At 33.9% G+C, this 18058-nt stretch overlaps 1 protein-coding gene across 1 annotated transcript in view; it reads right to left on the reverse strand.

Annotated features, from left to right (window-relative positions):
• Positions 1-985: 985 nt before the first annotated feature.
• The window catches only part of LOC111087130 (trafficking kinesin-binding protein 2-like), a gene marked incomplete at its 3' end in the record, with an annotated part of 56844 nt that continues 39771 nt past the window's right edge, over positions 986-18058 (reverse strand). The window contains exons 2-4 of the mRNA XM_022392689.1: positions 16338-16521; positions 14099-14203; positions 986-1084 (exon numbers count right to left, since the gene is read on the reverse strand). Coding sequence (XP_022248397.1) covers positions 986-1084; positions 14099-14203; positions 16338-16521 — 388 coding nt within the window. The remainder of the gene's footprint in view (positions 1085-14098; positions 14204-16337; positions 16522-18058) is intronic.

Raw genomic sequence — 18058 nt, forward strand, 5'->3', positions numbered from 1 at the left:
CCAGACTTCTGTCTGTTAATCTTATTAAGAAGGGTTCAGCTGTATCACTGTAAATCAGACCAAGAAACGCCCAGCTGTATCTCTGTTTACCAGACTTCAAAGAGGTCTAACTTGATAAGAAGTTAACATTAATTAGCACCTAGTTATATTTTGTTAATCAAACCAAAACGTATCTAGCTACATGTTTTTTAATTATAAAAAAACTTTCCATCCGTATCTCTGTTCATCAGACATATAAACTTTTACCTTCGATCCAGTTACATCTCTGTAACAGCCTTATACAGCTCTCAATTAGGATCTCGCTATTAAAATAACAATGATATCACTGAACCCAATTTAAAAGTTTGTAAGACTGAATAACAATGATATCACTGAACCCAATTTAAAAATATGTAAGACTGATTAACAGTGATATCACCGATCCCAATTTAAAAGTATGTAAGATTGATTAACAGTAATATCGCTGAACCCAATTTAAAAGTATGTAAGATTGATTAACAGTGATATCACCGAACCCAATTTAAATATATGTAAGACTGATTAACAGTGATATCGCTAAACCCAATTTAAAAGTATGTAAGACTGATTAACAGTGATATCACTGAACCCAATTTAAAAGTATGTAAGACTGATTAACAAAAATAAGCTAAACTGAAGTATAGTTATCTAAGGCTAGTTGACACAGTTATAAGTTTATAACGTATTTGCTTCTTTATAGAGAAGCAGGTAGCTAGACCTAAACTAGAAGTTTGTAAAGTTGATCAAAACAGATAACTTTGAATCCTCTTTACCTAATTACTGGTGAACACTTCTAGGTCTGGCAGTCTTACAAACTTTTAAATTGGGTTCAGTGATATCACTGTTAATCAGTAGGATTGTAGTAGGATTGACAGTCACATTATAACGCCCCCACGGCTGAAAGAGCGACCATGTTTTGTGTGACGACTGTAATAGTAATAGTTAATAGTTAGTAAGTGAAACTTACGAAAGTATGCAAACAATCCGGTGAGGAACTCTGGGTTGAGGTTGAGCTCGGTATCCTTCGGTAAGACGGGGGTCTGAATCCAGTCGTTATTCTTGTAACCTATGAAAATAAAAAACGCGTAAGCTTGGAAAAAACGTAACAGTAAGAGCTGACGAGTTGAACTCATTCAATATATCAAATATTGCTCTCATTATTTGTCAATATAAATTTCAATCAATTATAAACGACTATCCCAATACTCGTTTACTTTCAGATTTTTGTCATTGTGTTTGTGGTGCTGCCATCTAGTTTTTTGTTTTTAACTTTACATGTATGTGTACAATGCTTTTCTACTTAAAAATTATCACAAAGCATAGTTTGCATTGCTATGAAACTTAGTGAGTAAAATGTACGTTGTAATGTGAATAGATTACACACAATGGTCGATATTAAGAGATATAAAATAATAAAACTTGTTCTCAGTGAAAGATGCTTATGTGATGTTCCGTTTTCACAGATTAAATGTTTAGTCTGAATTTCCAAAGCATGCACTTACAAACCTAAACAAAAACTTTGAAACACTGACCATTATTTTAACTGACTTTAATATACTTACAATTTCACTTTAAGGTTTTGATAACCGATAATATTAGACGATGCTCATATATTTTTTGGCATACAGTAAGTCTTAACATTCAATAAATTTACCAATTAGTAAGTCTTAACATTCAATAAATTTACCAATTAGTAAGTCTTAACATTCAGAAAATTTACCAATACGACCTACAAATAGAGTGGTCTCCACTGTAGGGGTAAATTTTTAGACTTCTGTGTGGATATATTTACTGATTTATAAATTTACTGAATGTCAAGACTCACCAATTATTAAGTTTACTAGATGTTAAGATTTACTAATTGGTAAATTTAATGAATGTCAAGACTTACTAATTGGTAAATTTACTGAATGTCAAGACTCACCAATTATTAAGTTTACTAGATGTTAAGATTTACTAATTGGTAAATTTAATGAATGTCAAGACTTACTAATTGGTAAATTTACTGAATGTTCAGACTTACTGACATATTAGTTTACTGAATGTTAAGACTTACTAGTTAACAATAAATGTTATCACTCAGTAAGTCATATTACCCAAGAGTATTACCAATCAGTACTTTTATCATGTATTAAGTCTTATCTCTCAGTAGGTCTTAACATTCAGTAATATTCATTTCTAAGAATGTTTTATCTCTCAGTAAACTTTATCACTTAGAAAGTCTTATTAACCTGTAGGTCTTATCATTCAGTAAATGTTATCTTACAGCAAGTTATATTAACTTCTGGGTCTCATCACTCATTAAATATTATCAACTAGTCAATATTATCATTCAGCGAATCCTATTACCTGTAGGTCTGATCACTCACTAAATCTGATCAACCAGTCAATATTATCATTCGGCAAGTCCTATTACCTGTAGGCCTTATCACTCATTAAATCTTATCAACCTATCAATGTTATCATTCAGCAAGATATATTAGTAATTAGGTGCTATCACTTAATATGTCTGAAGCAATTGAATATTTCTGAGGGATTTTTTGCAATTGCTTCAACATATTTAATAATTAAAAAGAGTTTAAGTGTAAAGTTATAACAATTTTAAGAGTTTTAAGTGAACATGTACATGGAGAACGGGCATAAGTAAAGATGCCTGTATTGTGAAATGAGGCCGAGAACTATAAAGTTCAGCTAGCTAGGTCAGTGGCATAGAAAGTTACATAAAGATGTTGCCTAGCAACGGAGTAAGTGCACGAGCACCCATGACAGGTTGTTGGGTTACTGACGCTAACTCATTAGTACTAAGAAAGCTACGAAAAATTCGTTATTAATGAGCAAAGGCAGTACTTGGATGCCATATCTCTTACAAGACAGTGGTGTATTAGTACAAGTAGGTAGGCAACCGGCTAACTCAACATAACAGTAACCAATCACTTGAGAGTTTTGGTTATGGTTCTGGGTTAGCCCGGGAATTTGCACAGATCAACCAATAAAGTGATAGGACTACTTGCGGGTAGTTCTGGATACTATTTGGAAGGTTGAGAGAATACCAAGGAAATATGGTTTAAAAATCCCTGTATGAAACCGAAAAAAGAGTTCTCCTCTGAGTTCTTGAAGTATCATCAAGTACTCAAATAAGCTTGAAATACTCGCTGTTTTTGTGCTATTTTAATGTCGTTTAAACACATTTTACATCTTTTATTTTCCATGCCTCAAGAATGGCATTCAATTCCACCATGTTTTATAATAATAATAATAATATATATATATACTATATATATACTGTGTATATATATATATATACACACAACTTTCACAAGAACGAGACTGGTAGCTGTTGAAATAGGTCTCTTGTTTGTTTTCCCTTTGAGGCTATTGAAAAGAGCTGAATGCAAATATGATCCAGAATCTAGTGCTCTGGTTGAAAGTAATGTATTCTAGTAATTGGGGGGTTTAAATTGTACCCAAGAGATGTCAGCGCCTAAAGGCATGAAGAAGGGGGAATATCAAGAGAGTTAATCCAGTAGAGGATACCTTTCGAGGCCAGGGATTTCAAGTGTAGTCATAGTTTCAAAAAGTGGCACCATTTGACCTGTAGTTCCAAAGGGTGCTACCAGAGGGCAGATAGTTCCATATTGTACTACTATGGGGCAAGATCGTTTTGGACGAAGTAGAATGGGCAGATGTTTTGTTATGTGGTTCACGAGGGATCTACCAGAAGATCTTAACATGGATGTCAATTTATACAACAAATATTACTATTTCATTCTGTATTGTTCATAACACGTTATTAGTTTCTGCATTATCATTAATGTCACCTTTTGTAATTCATTGTTTCACTTCAATTTCAGTTATAATCAAAATGTTTGAACACATAAAACCAATAGTTCATACATTATAGGTTGGCTATCTGTATAGCATACTTTGTAGTTTACTCATATAATTGTCAGTATATTAGTTCTAACTTACAATTTACGTAAAAAAACAATGTTTTTATCAACATAAAACATTCAAACTATAGATATTTATGCTATATACTCACATCCATACACTTATTTAACTTCCAGTCTATATAGTCCTGAAACAGACTGTTTCACGTCGCATTATATGTGAAATGTTTAAACTATAGATATATACTGAATTCACCACATTAACGAATTGTAATGCAGTACAGTTTGACATTAAGGTTTGACATTAAAATATATGACTATACTTACAGTAGATTGTCTTACAAATACGTAATACTGAAATGGATTATTTTTTAGTGTTAACTTATAGCATCCAAACTTGTGATATGTATCTTATGGATTATATTCACACATTAACTTAACTTACAATCGATGTAGACCAGAAACATACTGTTTAGTATAGGATATATAAAATGTTAAACTCTGAATATGTTCGTCTGAACCATATAAATTAACAGTAATAGAAAATGTGCAAATGTAAAATAAGCACTATAGCTATATTGAATTTATGATGACCTACATCTATTAAATTAATATTTTATTTGATACAATTTGAATATATATGTACAGTGAATATTTATATGTGAGTCTTGCAATGTATTTAATGTATTAACATATGCATTCGAATCACACACACACACACACATATACGGATATTGTATGCGTCAAACTAAATAAATGAAAGACAGTCTGACTTTATGGTTTACATATATAACTATCTACACAATAATTTAACTTTCAATCTGCGGAGGCCTGAAAAGGACTGCTTTCATGTTAATCTTAATCATTCAAACTCTAGATATTTTTGTGTTCAAACAAAATATAAATAATCAGGTGGAATTCAATATATCATGTATTATATAGTTTCATTCCTAAGTCCTAACACATCTGAGTTTACCCTCTAGTAATTAAAATCTAGAGGTGATAATTTTTCTCCCACTATAGCGACACTGATATTATATTTTGTCAAATGATTTTCTAAACAAAATGCTTGTGGTAAATGACATCCGTTCACGTATGTAAAAATTTTAGCAGTACTTACCATTTTATATAACATTCGATAGGATATCACAACCTCTATAGTTTTTCTATAGAACATATATTTTGAGGAACCAAATACAAGATCGCTCAGACGATGATAAGTTTAACATTTTGACATAAAGAACTCATGCCACACATTGACAAGACTTCGTTATTTTACAATAGGACCTAACTAATATAAAATGTACTATAAACGAACGTACAACATGCATAGGACAAACGTTAAATATCTGTGATGAATACTATAACCAACTGGGAGCCACAAGCCCAGTATTCTTGGAATACTCCATGAACCTTAATTAATCTGTGATGAATACTATAACCAACTGGGAGCCAGAAGCCCAATATTCTTGGAATACTCCATGAACCTTAATTAATCTGTGACGAATACTATAACCAACTGGGACCAACAGGCCCAGTATTCTTGGAATACTCCATGAACCTTAATTAATCTGTGACTTATGCCATGTGACCATCCTTTACACTATTAGGCCTATATATAACAAATTCTTTGTGTTTCTTGTTTGTTATAATATTCGTCACAGATGGTTTGTGTCTATAAATATTTAAAGTTCACTTTACACATGTTGTATGTTTGTTTACAGTTTATTTTATATCACTTAGGTTCCATTGTAAATTAATGAAATTTTGTCAATTATAAATGTTTGGTATAAGTTCTTTATCTCAAAAAGTTATACTCAGCGATCTAGTGCTTCATACTTCAAAGTGTATGTTCTATAGAAAATCATAGAAGTTGTGGTATCCTATCGTTCGTTATGATGAAACACAAAATGGTAAGTATTCGCTATTTATTTCACTTAGTCTATATAATGGAAAATCTGTTTTTGAAAAGTATGTGAACGGATTTCTTCTACCATGAGTCTTTTGATTAGAAAATAGTTGACAAGACATAACACTAGTGTCACTATATTTAGTTGGAGCAAAATTATTTAATCTATTGTTAGGACTTAACAATAAATACAGGGCTATGTATGGCATGATATAGTGAATTTCATCCTACTACGTATATTTTGTTTGGACGCAAAAATATCTAGAGTTTGATTACTTCAGGTTAACATTGAAAACGGTCTCTTTCAAGATTATGTAGATTGTAAGCTAAATTGATGTGTGGGTAGTTGTGTATGAAAACTGTAAAGTCAAACTTTACTGCTTTACCGTTAGTAAGTTTGATGTATACAAAAATATATATCAAGAATTTGAATGTTTTATGGTAATACAAAAATAGTCCTGTAGGTAAATCGTAAGTTAAACTAATATATGGATACTCATACTTGTGATCCATGAAATGCACTATACAAATATTTAAACTGTAATAAATAGGAAATTAATTATATGTATTCAGAATATCCCCGTCCTACCAAACATGCTCGCCCTTTCAGCCGTGGGGGCGTTATAATGTGACGGTCTTTTTAGAGACTATGTATTTGTAAAATAAACTAACGTACATGTGGTCATATATATAAGCCATAAAGTCAATGGGATACATACAATACATATGTTGTGTTCAGCATTTTACCTTTGAAGTTACATGAAATAGTTAAATTATTGCCTAGATGTGAGTATGACGTATAGGATAAATATCTAAAGTTTAATGTTTTGTGTTAATATGACAAGAAATCTCTATTTAGATTATAAGTTAAACTAACATATGGGTATTCATATGTGTAAACAGCGAAGTACATTATACAAAGAGTCAAACTGTAGAACACAAAGAAATACAATGATTTTTGTTATCATTAAGTGTACTGGACTTTGTATTATTTTTCCAAAATAATCCATAAGAAACCATCCAATAATAAAAACCATTACAACACTATGAACTTGTTAACATGACTATCTTAGAAATTAACAGTTTAATCTTCCGTTTTGTTTGTTTGTTTGTTTGTCACCATTGTATCATGGAACAAAGATATTTCCTTATTCTAATGGTTTAGTTTGTTTCGGATATTCGCAAAAAAACCTACACAATGGACTATCTGTGCTGTGTCCACTGCATGGAATCGAACTCAGGATCTTAGCTATGCAAGTCCATAAACTTACCGCTGAGGATCGTGGGGGGGGGGGGGAGCTCGCCCTTCGTTTGTCCAAACGCTCTTTATATATATAACTGCCGAACCTCTGTATTAATAGTTTAAGGTTTGGTCACAGTAGTTGCTGAACCCCTATAATAATAGTTTATGGTCTGGTCACAGTAGTTGCCGAACCCCTATAATAATAGTTTAAGGTTTGGTCACAGTAGTTGCTGAACCCCCTATAATCCTAGTTTAAGGTCTGGTCACAGTAGTTGCCGAACCCCTATAATAATAGTTTAAGGTTTGGTCACAGTAGTAGCCGAACCCCTATACTGATAGTTTAAGGTTTGGTCACAGTAGTTACCAAACCCCTATAATCATAGTTTAAGGTTTGATCACAGTAGCCACTTTAAACCGCTGTTGTATAAGTCAAGCAATCCCATTCACATAGATAAGACTTAGCTGATCAAACTTATAAGAAAGATAAGGGACGACTTTCATTTCTTTAGTTTTATCTGCATTAATCCTGCGTTAGTCTTCCGGGGTCTTCACAGCCCCCAAATATTTTGTAAATATCGACGCCGACAGATAAAAACACGTACATGTTTGTTGTTCTCAGTAGCTTCAGTATTCACCTAGATTGTGTTAAATTGTTACACTTAGTTTAGGTGGTAAAAAAGAAACAATTTGTAATATTCAACGTTCATTTATTGATTAATAAAGGAAAAGATTTTGAGTGTTAGTGTTTTTTGTTTTCCAAAATAATAGTTTATTATTATTATTTAAATATTTTTTTATGATGTGGTCCACTCGAATCCAGGAAGAGAGGTTATGAAAAATTTGTACAGAAGATTAACGCAGGGTTAAGTAATTTGTAATTCTCCCTATTCATTTCCAGTGATGTGCGTCTTATAACTACGGGTCTTTTACATTGCATGAAACAACAAAAGATGGAAAGTAACAAGAGAATAATACGAATTATGAAATTATTTACATTTGTTTAATGTCTAATGTGCAATGTCTTAAAACATTGTATAAGTTGGCTGTATATCAACTGAATAAGTCTGTTAAAATACTTAATGATATAGAGCTCTATTTTAAATAAGACTATCACCCTATAATCTGTATATATTCTGTCTGTTATATGTCATACGATCAAATAACATAAATTTAGCATACTAAATCATAAAGTTTCACTTTACAACATAGTGCATGTGATTTTCTCTGGGTTGTTCTATCTCCCAGGATAGAGATAACTTATACAAAGGGTTCAGTGCATTATATTAAAACGATTTTGAATATACATATTAGCAAGTCACATGACAAACACTGCATATATATTAAGTCGCTGTGGAATGGCATGTATCAGAACTGTATTTTGACAGTGTTTGGTATTGCATAGGTAATGTGATGCCACTAAAAACTGACTGCTTTTGGGAATGGTATGTAACAATCCTTTTCACCGCAAAACATTCTTACACTAAGATCATAACGATGGATTCACGTCGGGGATTTATAATTTCCAAGTCGGAGATATCCTTTGTATTTAATGGTATTAGGGATATGGATCAACTTGGGGCATCATGACTATCAAGGAAGAGAACTGCAATAAGTCATTCACATGCCCCAAGCAACAATAAGCAACATAATCAAGAAGTATCTCCTTCTGAAACGACCCAACATGGTATGGATTCACCAAAATAAGTTATATCTCTGACACATACCTCAAGCATCTGGAGAACAAAGTCGGTATTAATACTGTTCCAAACAAAGACATAATGGTCACATCACCAGACGCAGTGTTTATTATTTATTTGAAATTAAGCTCAAAGCTACGCAATGGGCTATCTGTGCTCTGCCCACCACGGGTATCGAAATCCGAATTCTAGCGTTGTAAGTCCGCAGACATACCGCTGTGCCACTGGGGGCCAGACGCAGTGTCGATGAATTTTTGTGCGATCAACTGCTGAAGAAGGCGATGGGAAACAGTCGTCCTCGTACACTAGATGGATTATGCAAAGTAAGAATGGGAAATGGTGGGCTTTGGACATGACATACTCACGTTAGAGCCATTTGCAATAGCAACTATGTTGTACGACTTTTGTTGAAATACACGTATCATTACTTTCAATCTCAATTGCTTTCCGTGTATTTTGGTTTATTTATTGTAGCACAAGACTATACAGTGAAATATCTGCCTCTGTGTACGGTTCGGAATCTAACCCTGAATTTAAGCGTTGTGAGTCCGTAATTTGCCGCTGACTCACCTGAAGTACATGAGAAGTTTTTTTTACTCTTAGTAAAGTTCCATGAGAAGAAATATTATCAGACTACTTATCACCCAGTAGATAAGAAAACAGTGATACTTCTTATTACCCATCTCTGAAGGAAACGGGGTGATTTTAATTGTAACTGTAATTGTAATTGTAATTTTAATTAATTTTAACTTAGATACACTTAGAGAGCATGACCGGAGGTGGCTACATCGCTAGTAACAAAGTTGTAAGGCTGTAATATAACCTACTCAACCTACGTTAAGCATATTATTCTGTGAATACCAACTTTTAACTATAATCTGTTGTAGGACATATAGTTCGAGTGTCTTGAAATATTATATCAAATCTCAATATCGTAATAAAAGTTGATTAATAAAAAAATATTTTCTTTCCTCAATTATGAAGATTTTGATTTTAAAACGTAACGCTAGCATTGTTAGGAATTAGTGAGTTTTAAAATTTTTTCATCAAACGATTACTTATGAAAAAATCTGGTTTCGATATCCCAGCGTGTAGCTTTGCGCCAACAAACAAACTTATGGAAAAAGCCTTCCAGCGGCTCAGCGGAAAGTCTTCAGGCTTACGACACTAAAAATTGAGTTTCGATAGCCGTGATGGGCAAAGCACAGTTCATTGTGTAGCTTTGTACTCAACAAGAAACCAAATAACCAACTTACGAAAAAAAAAAGAAAATACTCTCTTTTAAGTTGGTATAACATTTATATATGTACTGCAAGTGATTTAACTAGTTCACAGTTCTTCCACTTACTGACTAACCACTTTATCAGGTCCCACCGCCCATACACATTAGTAAAACACTGTTTATTTGCACGTGTTGTGCTAGATGATAGCTTGAGCCATAAAAATGTAAAAATTGGGGGAGAGTGGGGGGGGGAGGCATACACAAACATCGTTAAGGTTTTCCGCGTCTTACTTAACCCTCTATTACACATTGTAACAAACAGGTAACAGAGCTATCTTTGTTGCTTAATCCACATACAAATGATTCATTTCTAAAGTTTAATGCTCTTTCTTCCAGTCTAACTAAATCATGGAATTATTTTTGTTGGTTCATTAATTGAACAATGTTACTTTTAGGTATCGTACCCATTTATAACTTACCAAAATATATTTCACTAAAACAAGTTTTTGTGTAGTATAGATTTATCTAAGTATTTGTTTGTAATCATGCACAAAGTTACACAATGAGCTATCTGTGATATGCCCACCACGGGTATCGAAACCCGGTTTATAGCGTTGTAAGTCCGCAGACATACCGCTGTGCCGCTGGGAGGCTTATTTAAGTAAAAAAATTCAAAGAAAACACTTTCCGTCGTATTTTCGTAATGCGTCCAATATGGGTTAATATATAATCCAACCCTACTATGAATATAAGAAAGTCCAACTAGACTGTTGTCAAGAGGAATCTGACCTCTACTAAATCCACTTCAGATATCATGGTTTGTATGATTGTAGTTAAGAGTTTATCAACGAGTCAATAGAGAAGATTGCGGCTAAAAATCCTTGGCGTCTGACAGATAGAAATGACGATTGAATAGGCTTGTAAAATGTCAAATACCAGACTGAGTTTTATATAACTGATTTTTCAACAGTGGTCGGGATTTAGCTTTCTCCAAAAGTACTAACAAGGGATATTACAAACATTTATATATTTCAAACTATCTTACATACAAACATGACAGCTCATTATCAGCGATTAAATCTGTGGACTGCGCATGTCTTGTTTCATGACAGGGGTTGGGTATTTTGATTCCTTTAGAAATATAGAATAACACCCAGAGTATACTTGAATGTTGTTGCTGATCGTATCCACTCTAATGAACTGGGACTCTTCATGATCATACCCATTCTGATGAACCAAGACTCTTCATAAGCATACCCACTCTGATGAACTAGGAGTCTTCATGATCATATACACTCTAATAAACTGGGACTCTTCATGATCATATCCACTCTAATGAACTGGGACTCTTCATGATCATACCCATTCTGATGAACCAAGACTCTTCATGATCATATCCGCTCTGATGAACTGGGACTCTTTATGATCATACCCATTCTGATGAACCAGGAGTCTTCATGATCATATCCACTCTAATGAACTGGGACTCTTCATGATAATATCCACTCTGATGAATTAGGACTCTTTATGATCATATCCTTTCTAATGAATTGAGATTCTTCATGATCATGCTCACTTTAATGAACTAGGAGTCTTTATAATAATGTCCACTCTAATGAATTAGGGCTCTTCATGATCATGCCCACTCTGATGAACTAGGAGTCTTCATGATCATATCCACTCTGATGAACTAGGACTTTTCATGAACGATAATGTAACAATTCACTGCAATCTTAATATCCAAACCCAATTCAACAAAGACGGCTGTGAATTCATTCCTACTCCCTGTCAAACAGCTACACAGTGGGGGATCTGTGCTGTGCCCGATTTTTAACGCGATAAACCGTCAGACTCACAGCTGAGCCACTAGAGGGATTACAGCCAAAAGATCTCAATTCAAATCAGGAATGAACTTGAACGTCGCGTTCACCACCAACTAGCTAAATATATAGTTCCCTTATTACCACTAACAACTCAAAAAATTACTTTATGCCATAACTTCACTTTTCTTACGAACAATCCGGTTAATGAAACTAACAACATCTGCCTGTCTAGTCTTTTCAGAAATGAATTGCATCTAGTAAATAGTTTCAATTCCGAAAAGTTTAATAACAACTCCTTGAACTCTCTGTCACCAACACTCACTCTATATTCAATGATTCCCTTTTTCACTGGATAGATGGCGCTGCTGTCATGCTAACTGTTGGCCCGTCTTTTTGTATAACGCATTTTTCTGTGACCATGAACAATCCTGGTTTGCCAATTGTCTGTATGAATTTAAAACGATCCGCTATACAAGAAGTACTGATAATAAATTTGTAATATTTCATTCTAGGGATCACGCACCCAAGTTTCCAGAATATCTAAACTCGTGTCTCCTGAAAATGAATTATAGTTGTGAAAAACTCAGAACAACTTTAGCCTGTCTATCCTAGATATCCTTATAAATCGTGATCCTAACAGTTTTTATAATGCTATATACAGTAAGGAAATCTTCCCTGGCCGTTGAACAAACGTTTCTATAGCATCTGTCTACAAACTTAATCTAATCGCTTGTTAACTACAACATTTGTTTTATCACAATTTTATCTACAGAACGAAATAAAACCTTTGCATCTTTTTAGGTATCCCGGATCTTTTCTCAGATTTCATCACTCGTGAATTATTGAATGATAGTAATAAGAAGAACTAAAAGAATTACTGTAACAAATTACTTCGTCTACTTACTCCTTCCTTGCATAACCTGATGGTTAAGGATATCGACATCTGGTGGTTACGGATATCATCTCGCAATCTATGGGTCACGAAGTTGAATGCCATCACCGAATATCCTCATCCTTTCTGCCTTCAGAGCGTTATAATGTGACAGTTTATTCCATTATTCTTTAGTATAGAGTAGCCCAAGAGTTGGCGGTAGGTGGTGTTGACTAACTGCCTTCCCTCTAGTCTATCACTTCTAAATTAGGGACAGCTATTGCAGATAGCTCTCAAATAGCTTTGCACGAAATTCAACAAACAAGCAAGTCTTCCTGATTTGGCTAATGAGAGCTTAGTTCTTATAAATCAACTCACTAAACTGTTAAATAGCTACTACATCAAATAAATAAAACTCTATTTAAACCTTCATACCAGATAAAACGTTTTATTTTCCATACAAAGTACCGTATACTTTTCCATTGATACACGTTTGGTAGCTGCATTAGCAAGAACAAAAGTCATTTAGCCGTACAAACCCAGGAACCCATGTGAATTTCTTACAGAACTGGTCACTTTCTTGTGATATTCTTGTACCTCCGCTATCCACATACATAGTTAACCTATATTGGACACTTAATCTCATCAACAGACTTCAAAGTTTTAGCTACGAGTTTCATAAACTTATAATTTAGAAATATTACCATTTTCATTTAATAAAATCTCTATATCTCGAATAATAAACAAAATTACGTTGTTATTTTTTAAAGCACAGAGCTACACAATGAGCTATTAGAGCCGTGCCCGCTGCCTCTATCTAACCCTGAATTTTAGTTTATAAGCCCACAAGATTACCGGTAAGCCGGGGGCCTCAACTTATTTTAAGCTTGTTTTAATTTTTTTGTGTTTAGCTTTATAGGTGTATTTACTTCTTTACTGACTTACTTAGATATTGAAGGTTTATATCCAAGTTTATAAACTGAGACGTTTATCAGTACTAGCTGATGATGCAAAAACTGTATAAAGGACAATGCTGGATAATGTTCTCTTTGCTTCATTCTTTTGTTATTAAATCCCTGATGACCTCGTTAGATGCTAATTGCATACTCTACTTTGTGGAAAGTTATAATTGACTCATTTAACTGATGAGTTATTTGTGTTTCTAAATTGAAAGCCAAAAGCCTTTAAAAAGTGAGAATATGCCCTATTTTAGGGTGTTTTTTATAACCTTTCTCTGGGAAAAATTCTAAAATAAAATATCCTTAGTACATTACCGGACAGTTTTCAATTAACCTACAAAAAAGTACGGTAATCGAGCTAACCAACTCTGGGTGATGGATGCTAATACACACACATAATTGATCATCTTTATAGTGAAATGTCATCTCAAATCTACATTATGTGCAGATCATTGCTTCTGCTAACCTATAAATTCGGTGACAGTATCCACTCGAAGCTTGTATCTGGGAACATCGTCTTTCATCAAGCTATGTATCTCCACCTCTGGGGTACACAGGTCATTACATAAATCTAAGGGGGAAAAAAGAAAAACATTTTTTAACATATACTTGTGTGCCAGTTCAAAACTGTGTAAAATATACTTGTGTGCCAGTTAATACAGAACATCTCGAGATATTTTTGAATACGTGTAACATATACTTGTGTGCCAGTTAATACAGAACATCCCGATATTTTTGAATACGTGTAACATATACTTGTGTGCCAGTTAATACAGAACATCCCGATATTTTTGAATACGTGTAACATATACTTGTGTGCCAGTTAATACAGAACATCCCGATATTTTTGAATACGTGTAACATATACTTGTGTGCCAGTTAATACAGAACATCCCGATATTTTTGAATACGTGTAACATATACTTGTGTGCCAGTTAATACAGAACATCCCGATATTTTTGAACACGTTATTCTCTCATGTTTTCCTTCTATTTTGTTTTTTCACTTCGTAATAATACAATTAACAAACAACTGATGAATTAGGTAACATGTTTGGCATTGGAAATTGGGTTTATACAACTACACAAAGCTGGAAATATTTTAAAATAAATATATTTAACGAAATACAATATATATTAATTATTTAAAATAAATTTGGTCGTTCATTCATACTATTTTGAGACTGTATGTATAAATCAAAATCAAATCCAGTAGAGGTTGATATGCTCCCCCCCCCCTCCCGGTGGTTCAGCGGTAAGCCTAAGGGCTTGCAGTGCAAAAAAATTCGGGCTTTGATGCTCACGATGGGCACAGAACAGAGAGCCATTTGTGCAACTTTGTGGTTAATAACAAATAAACAAACACGGGGCCAATGCATAGTAATTTTGCAATAATTATTGTAACTAAATAAATATTTCTTTTGCCTCCCCCCAAAAAACAACAACAATCTAATGTACTACAGTTATCTCTGCACATAGTACCATTAAATACAAAAACCTGTAACAAAATCAACTTTGATGTAACTTTTGTATTAACTAACTAAAAATTCTATTGATGTAATACTGTGGAATTCGTATTTTCAACTTTAATGTCACTTTATGCAAAACATGGACTAAGTGGCCACATCAGGGATAGTATAGGGTTGGGGTACAGCCGTCTTTGACTTTTAACTTCTGATCAGAGAGAGGGAGGAGGCCAGTCAGCACCTGCTGTCCCAAGGGTTTTGTCTTTTTTTTTTGAACAGTCACTCTAATAACGCACCCACACCTGAAAGGGAAGACCATGTTCAGCGGTACCGCGGCGCAAGCCTTGGACTTTCTGATACGCAGCCCGGAACGTTAGTCACAAGGCCATGCCTATCGCACAGTATAGTGCCATTCAGGTCCCTCGTTATTTGTAACTTGTTGATTCAATACATACTGTTAGAAGAAAAGGTAAATCAAATTTAAAAATTATTTTCCAAGTTACGAATACATAAATCATCCAAGTATCATTCCACGTAGCTAGGCGTGGTCTAATGATTATTGTGCCTGGTTTGTGAAGTGAGAATTCATGGTCGTTAAACAGAATTGTCGTTAAACCGCGCTCCTCGCTTTCGGACCGTAAATGCACTATAAGAGTGACAGTCAAATCCCCTCATTGCTCAGATAATTGTAGCCTAAAAGTTGACGGCAGGTGCCGTTAATTATCTGCCTTTCCTTTAGTCTATCAGTACAAAATTAGGGACGAATATGAGTTCCTTTTGTGTAGCTTGCGTAAACATTCTGAAAGAAACAAACAATCACTCCAGGTTATAACATAATTGGTTTGTTATGAACTTCGTGCAAAGCTACACGAGGGATATCTGCGCTAACTATCCCTAACTTATTAGTTAAAGACTCTTGGGCTACTTTTTTTTTTTTTACCAACGCATAGTGAGATTCACCGTAACATTATAAAGCCCCCAGAGCTGAAAGGGTGAGCACGTTTGATTGGACGGGGATTCGAATCCGCGACCCGCAGATTGTGAGTTGAGCGCCCTAACCACTTGGCTCTACCAGGCCTTGAGATATAGAAAAAAATTAGCATATATATAACAGATATAAATAAACGACCATTCACTGTGCAGACAGCTCAGTAAAAAATCAAGTAAACGAAGCATATAGTATACAAAAGGCCTTTTCTCGAAATCACATCGAAAATAATAGTTATAAACTCGATCTTACCAGTAATGGTTCCCACGTGACAAAAAGTCTCACTGCATTCGTTCTGCCTTTCGCCATGTTGCTTCTGGTGAGGTGTTCGAAAATTGTGGTCGGTGTTTACAGAGTGGTCACAGGAAGTGTGAATATCGTCCACCTTGGTTCTTTGCCATGTAGTAGGACAGGAAACATGTTGTGAACATGTGTCCTAAAATAAAATATCTCATCACGCTTAATAGGCAAGTTAAAATCATGATTATCCTTCGTATTTCAAGTTATGAATTAAACGTTTTATTAGTTTCTACCAAGTTAAACAAAGTGGAAAATTGTATCCACAACACGTTTTGCACAAGTCACGTTTGTCCATATTTTCTTCATAGATTTTTGACAAGTCTTAACCGCCAAAGTTGTATTTAGGGTTGTATTTTGAGAAGTGTTTTCATCTAGCCTTAAAGAAATTAAAAATCAACACAAATTATTCGCTCTGTGATAAGCGCTGATGAATTTGATAGAAGTAAAATATTATAAAAGAAACCTCACATCAAAGTATTTTAATATATTAACAACAGATGGCGATACTAGAAAATTAATTTCAGTGCTTTGTTGAAAATATTATTATAAAATACCTTAAGAGATTGTTTAGTGGATATTAACAAAAACTATTATTATTTTATTAATTGTTAACATAAACAGTGATCAAAACCAGAAATAATTTTAACAATATAATTATGCTTTGTCCATACCAAAACTCCGAAGAAGCTTCACTAACAAACATTGTACAACACTACTCCGCCTGTAGTTACTGAATAATAGAGAACAAACGCTCCCATTAGACAGACACATCAATATGTTTGGTAGTTTCTTATATTAAGTGCATAACGAACGGTCATTACTTTTTTGGTCTCGTAACGTTTGTAACCTGGAGCAACACCTGACCAGTACTATAGTTTATGTGAGCTTTCTTAATTTGAGCTATGCTAATTTTCAAACTGTTAACTGACCTTTGAACTTAATACAACGTATTAAGACAGTTTTCAAATAATATTTTATATTACTTTACAAATAAAGAGTTTTATTGATAATTTTGCATTTACTCAAAGTCACTATTTTTTAAGAAGCTATAATATATTATATTGTTTTTTACAAAAAGGATAATTTATTTGTTTTCTATGAATACAAAATGGAAGATTGTCCCTCAGTTAATTATTTAACTTTCTGCTTAGAATGTATTACTGATTGTGTTTGCTTTCTTTTAAAAAAAACGTTTCTATGTATATTCCGAACACATACTCCGCACAAACTGCGGATTAAAAAAAACAAAAAAAACATTCTCACATGCAGCGTTATGATTAAGTTGAAGTGCTATCCGCAGTGTGATCGCCGCGTGGTTAGAGTTTCAAATTCTAAAGGTAGAAACTCTTAAGCTTACGTCTCAGTCACAGGGGGGTTGTAGTTTGCATATATTTAGAAAACAGTATATAGTACTCTCTAGAATTAGATAACGTTATTTATGATAATCGTCTATATGTATGCTGAGGTGATATCAATTAACAAACACATTCGACGTTTGCAAAGCATCTTTCACATCTCATGTAGATAGGACTACCCACACCTGGAAGTCACTAAACCTGTTATGAATATTACTTACAATCATGGCCATCCACAGAAATTTTCCCAGGGGGGGGGCAAAGTAATTTGAAATTGTGAAACATATGCTGAATAAATGAAGAAAGAACTGTTTCTCA

Source organism: Limulus polyphemus, unplaced genomic scaffold, assembly GCF_000517525.1.
Source record: "Limulus polyphemus unplaced genomic scaffold, Limulus_polyphemus-2.1.2 Scaffold1771, whole genome shotgun sequence".
In the NCBI taxonomy this organism is placed as follows: domain Eukaryota; kingdom Metazoa; phylum Arthropoda; class Merostomata; order Xiphosura; family Limulidae; genus Limulus; species Limulus polyphemus.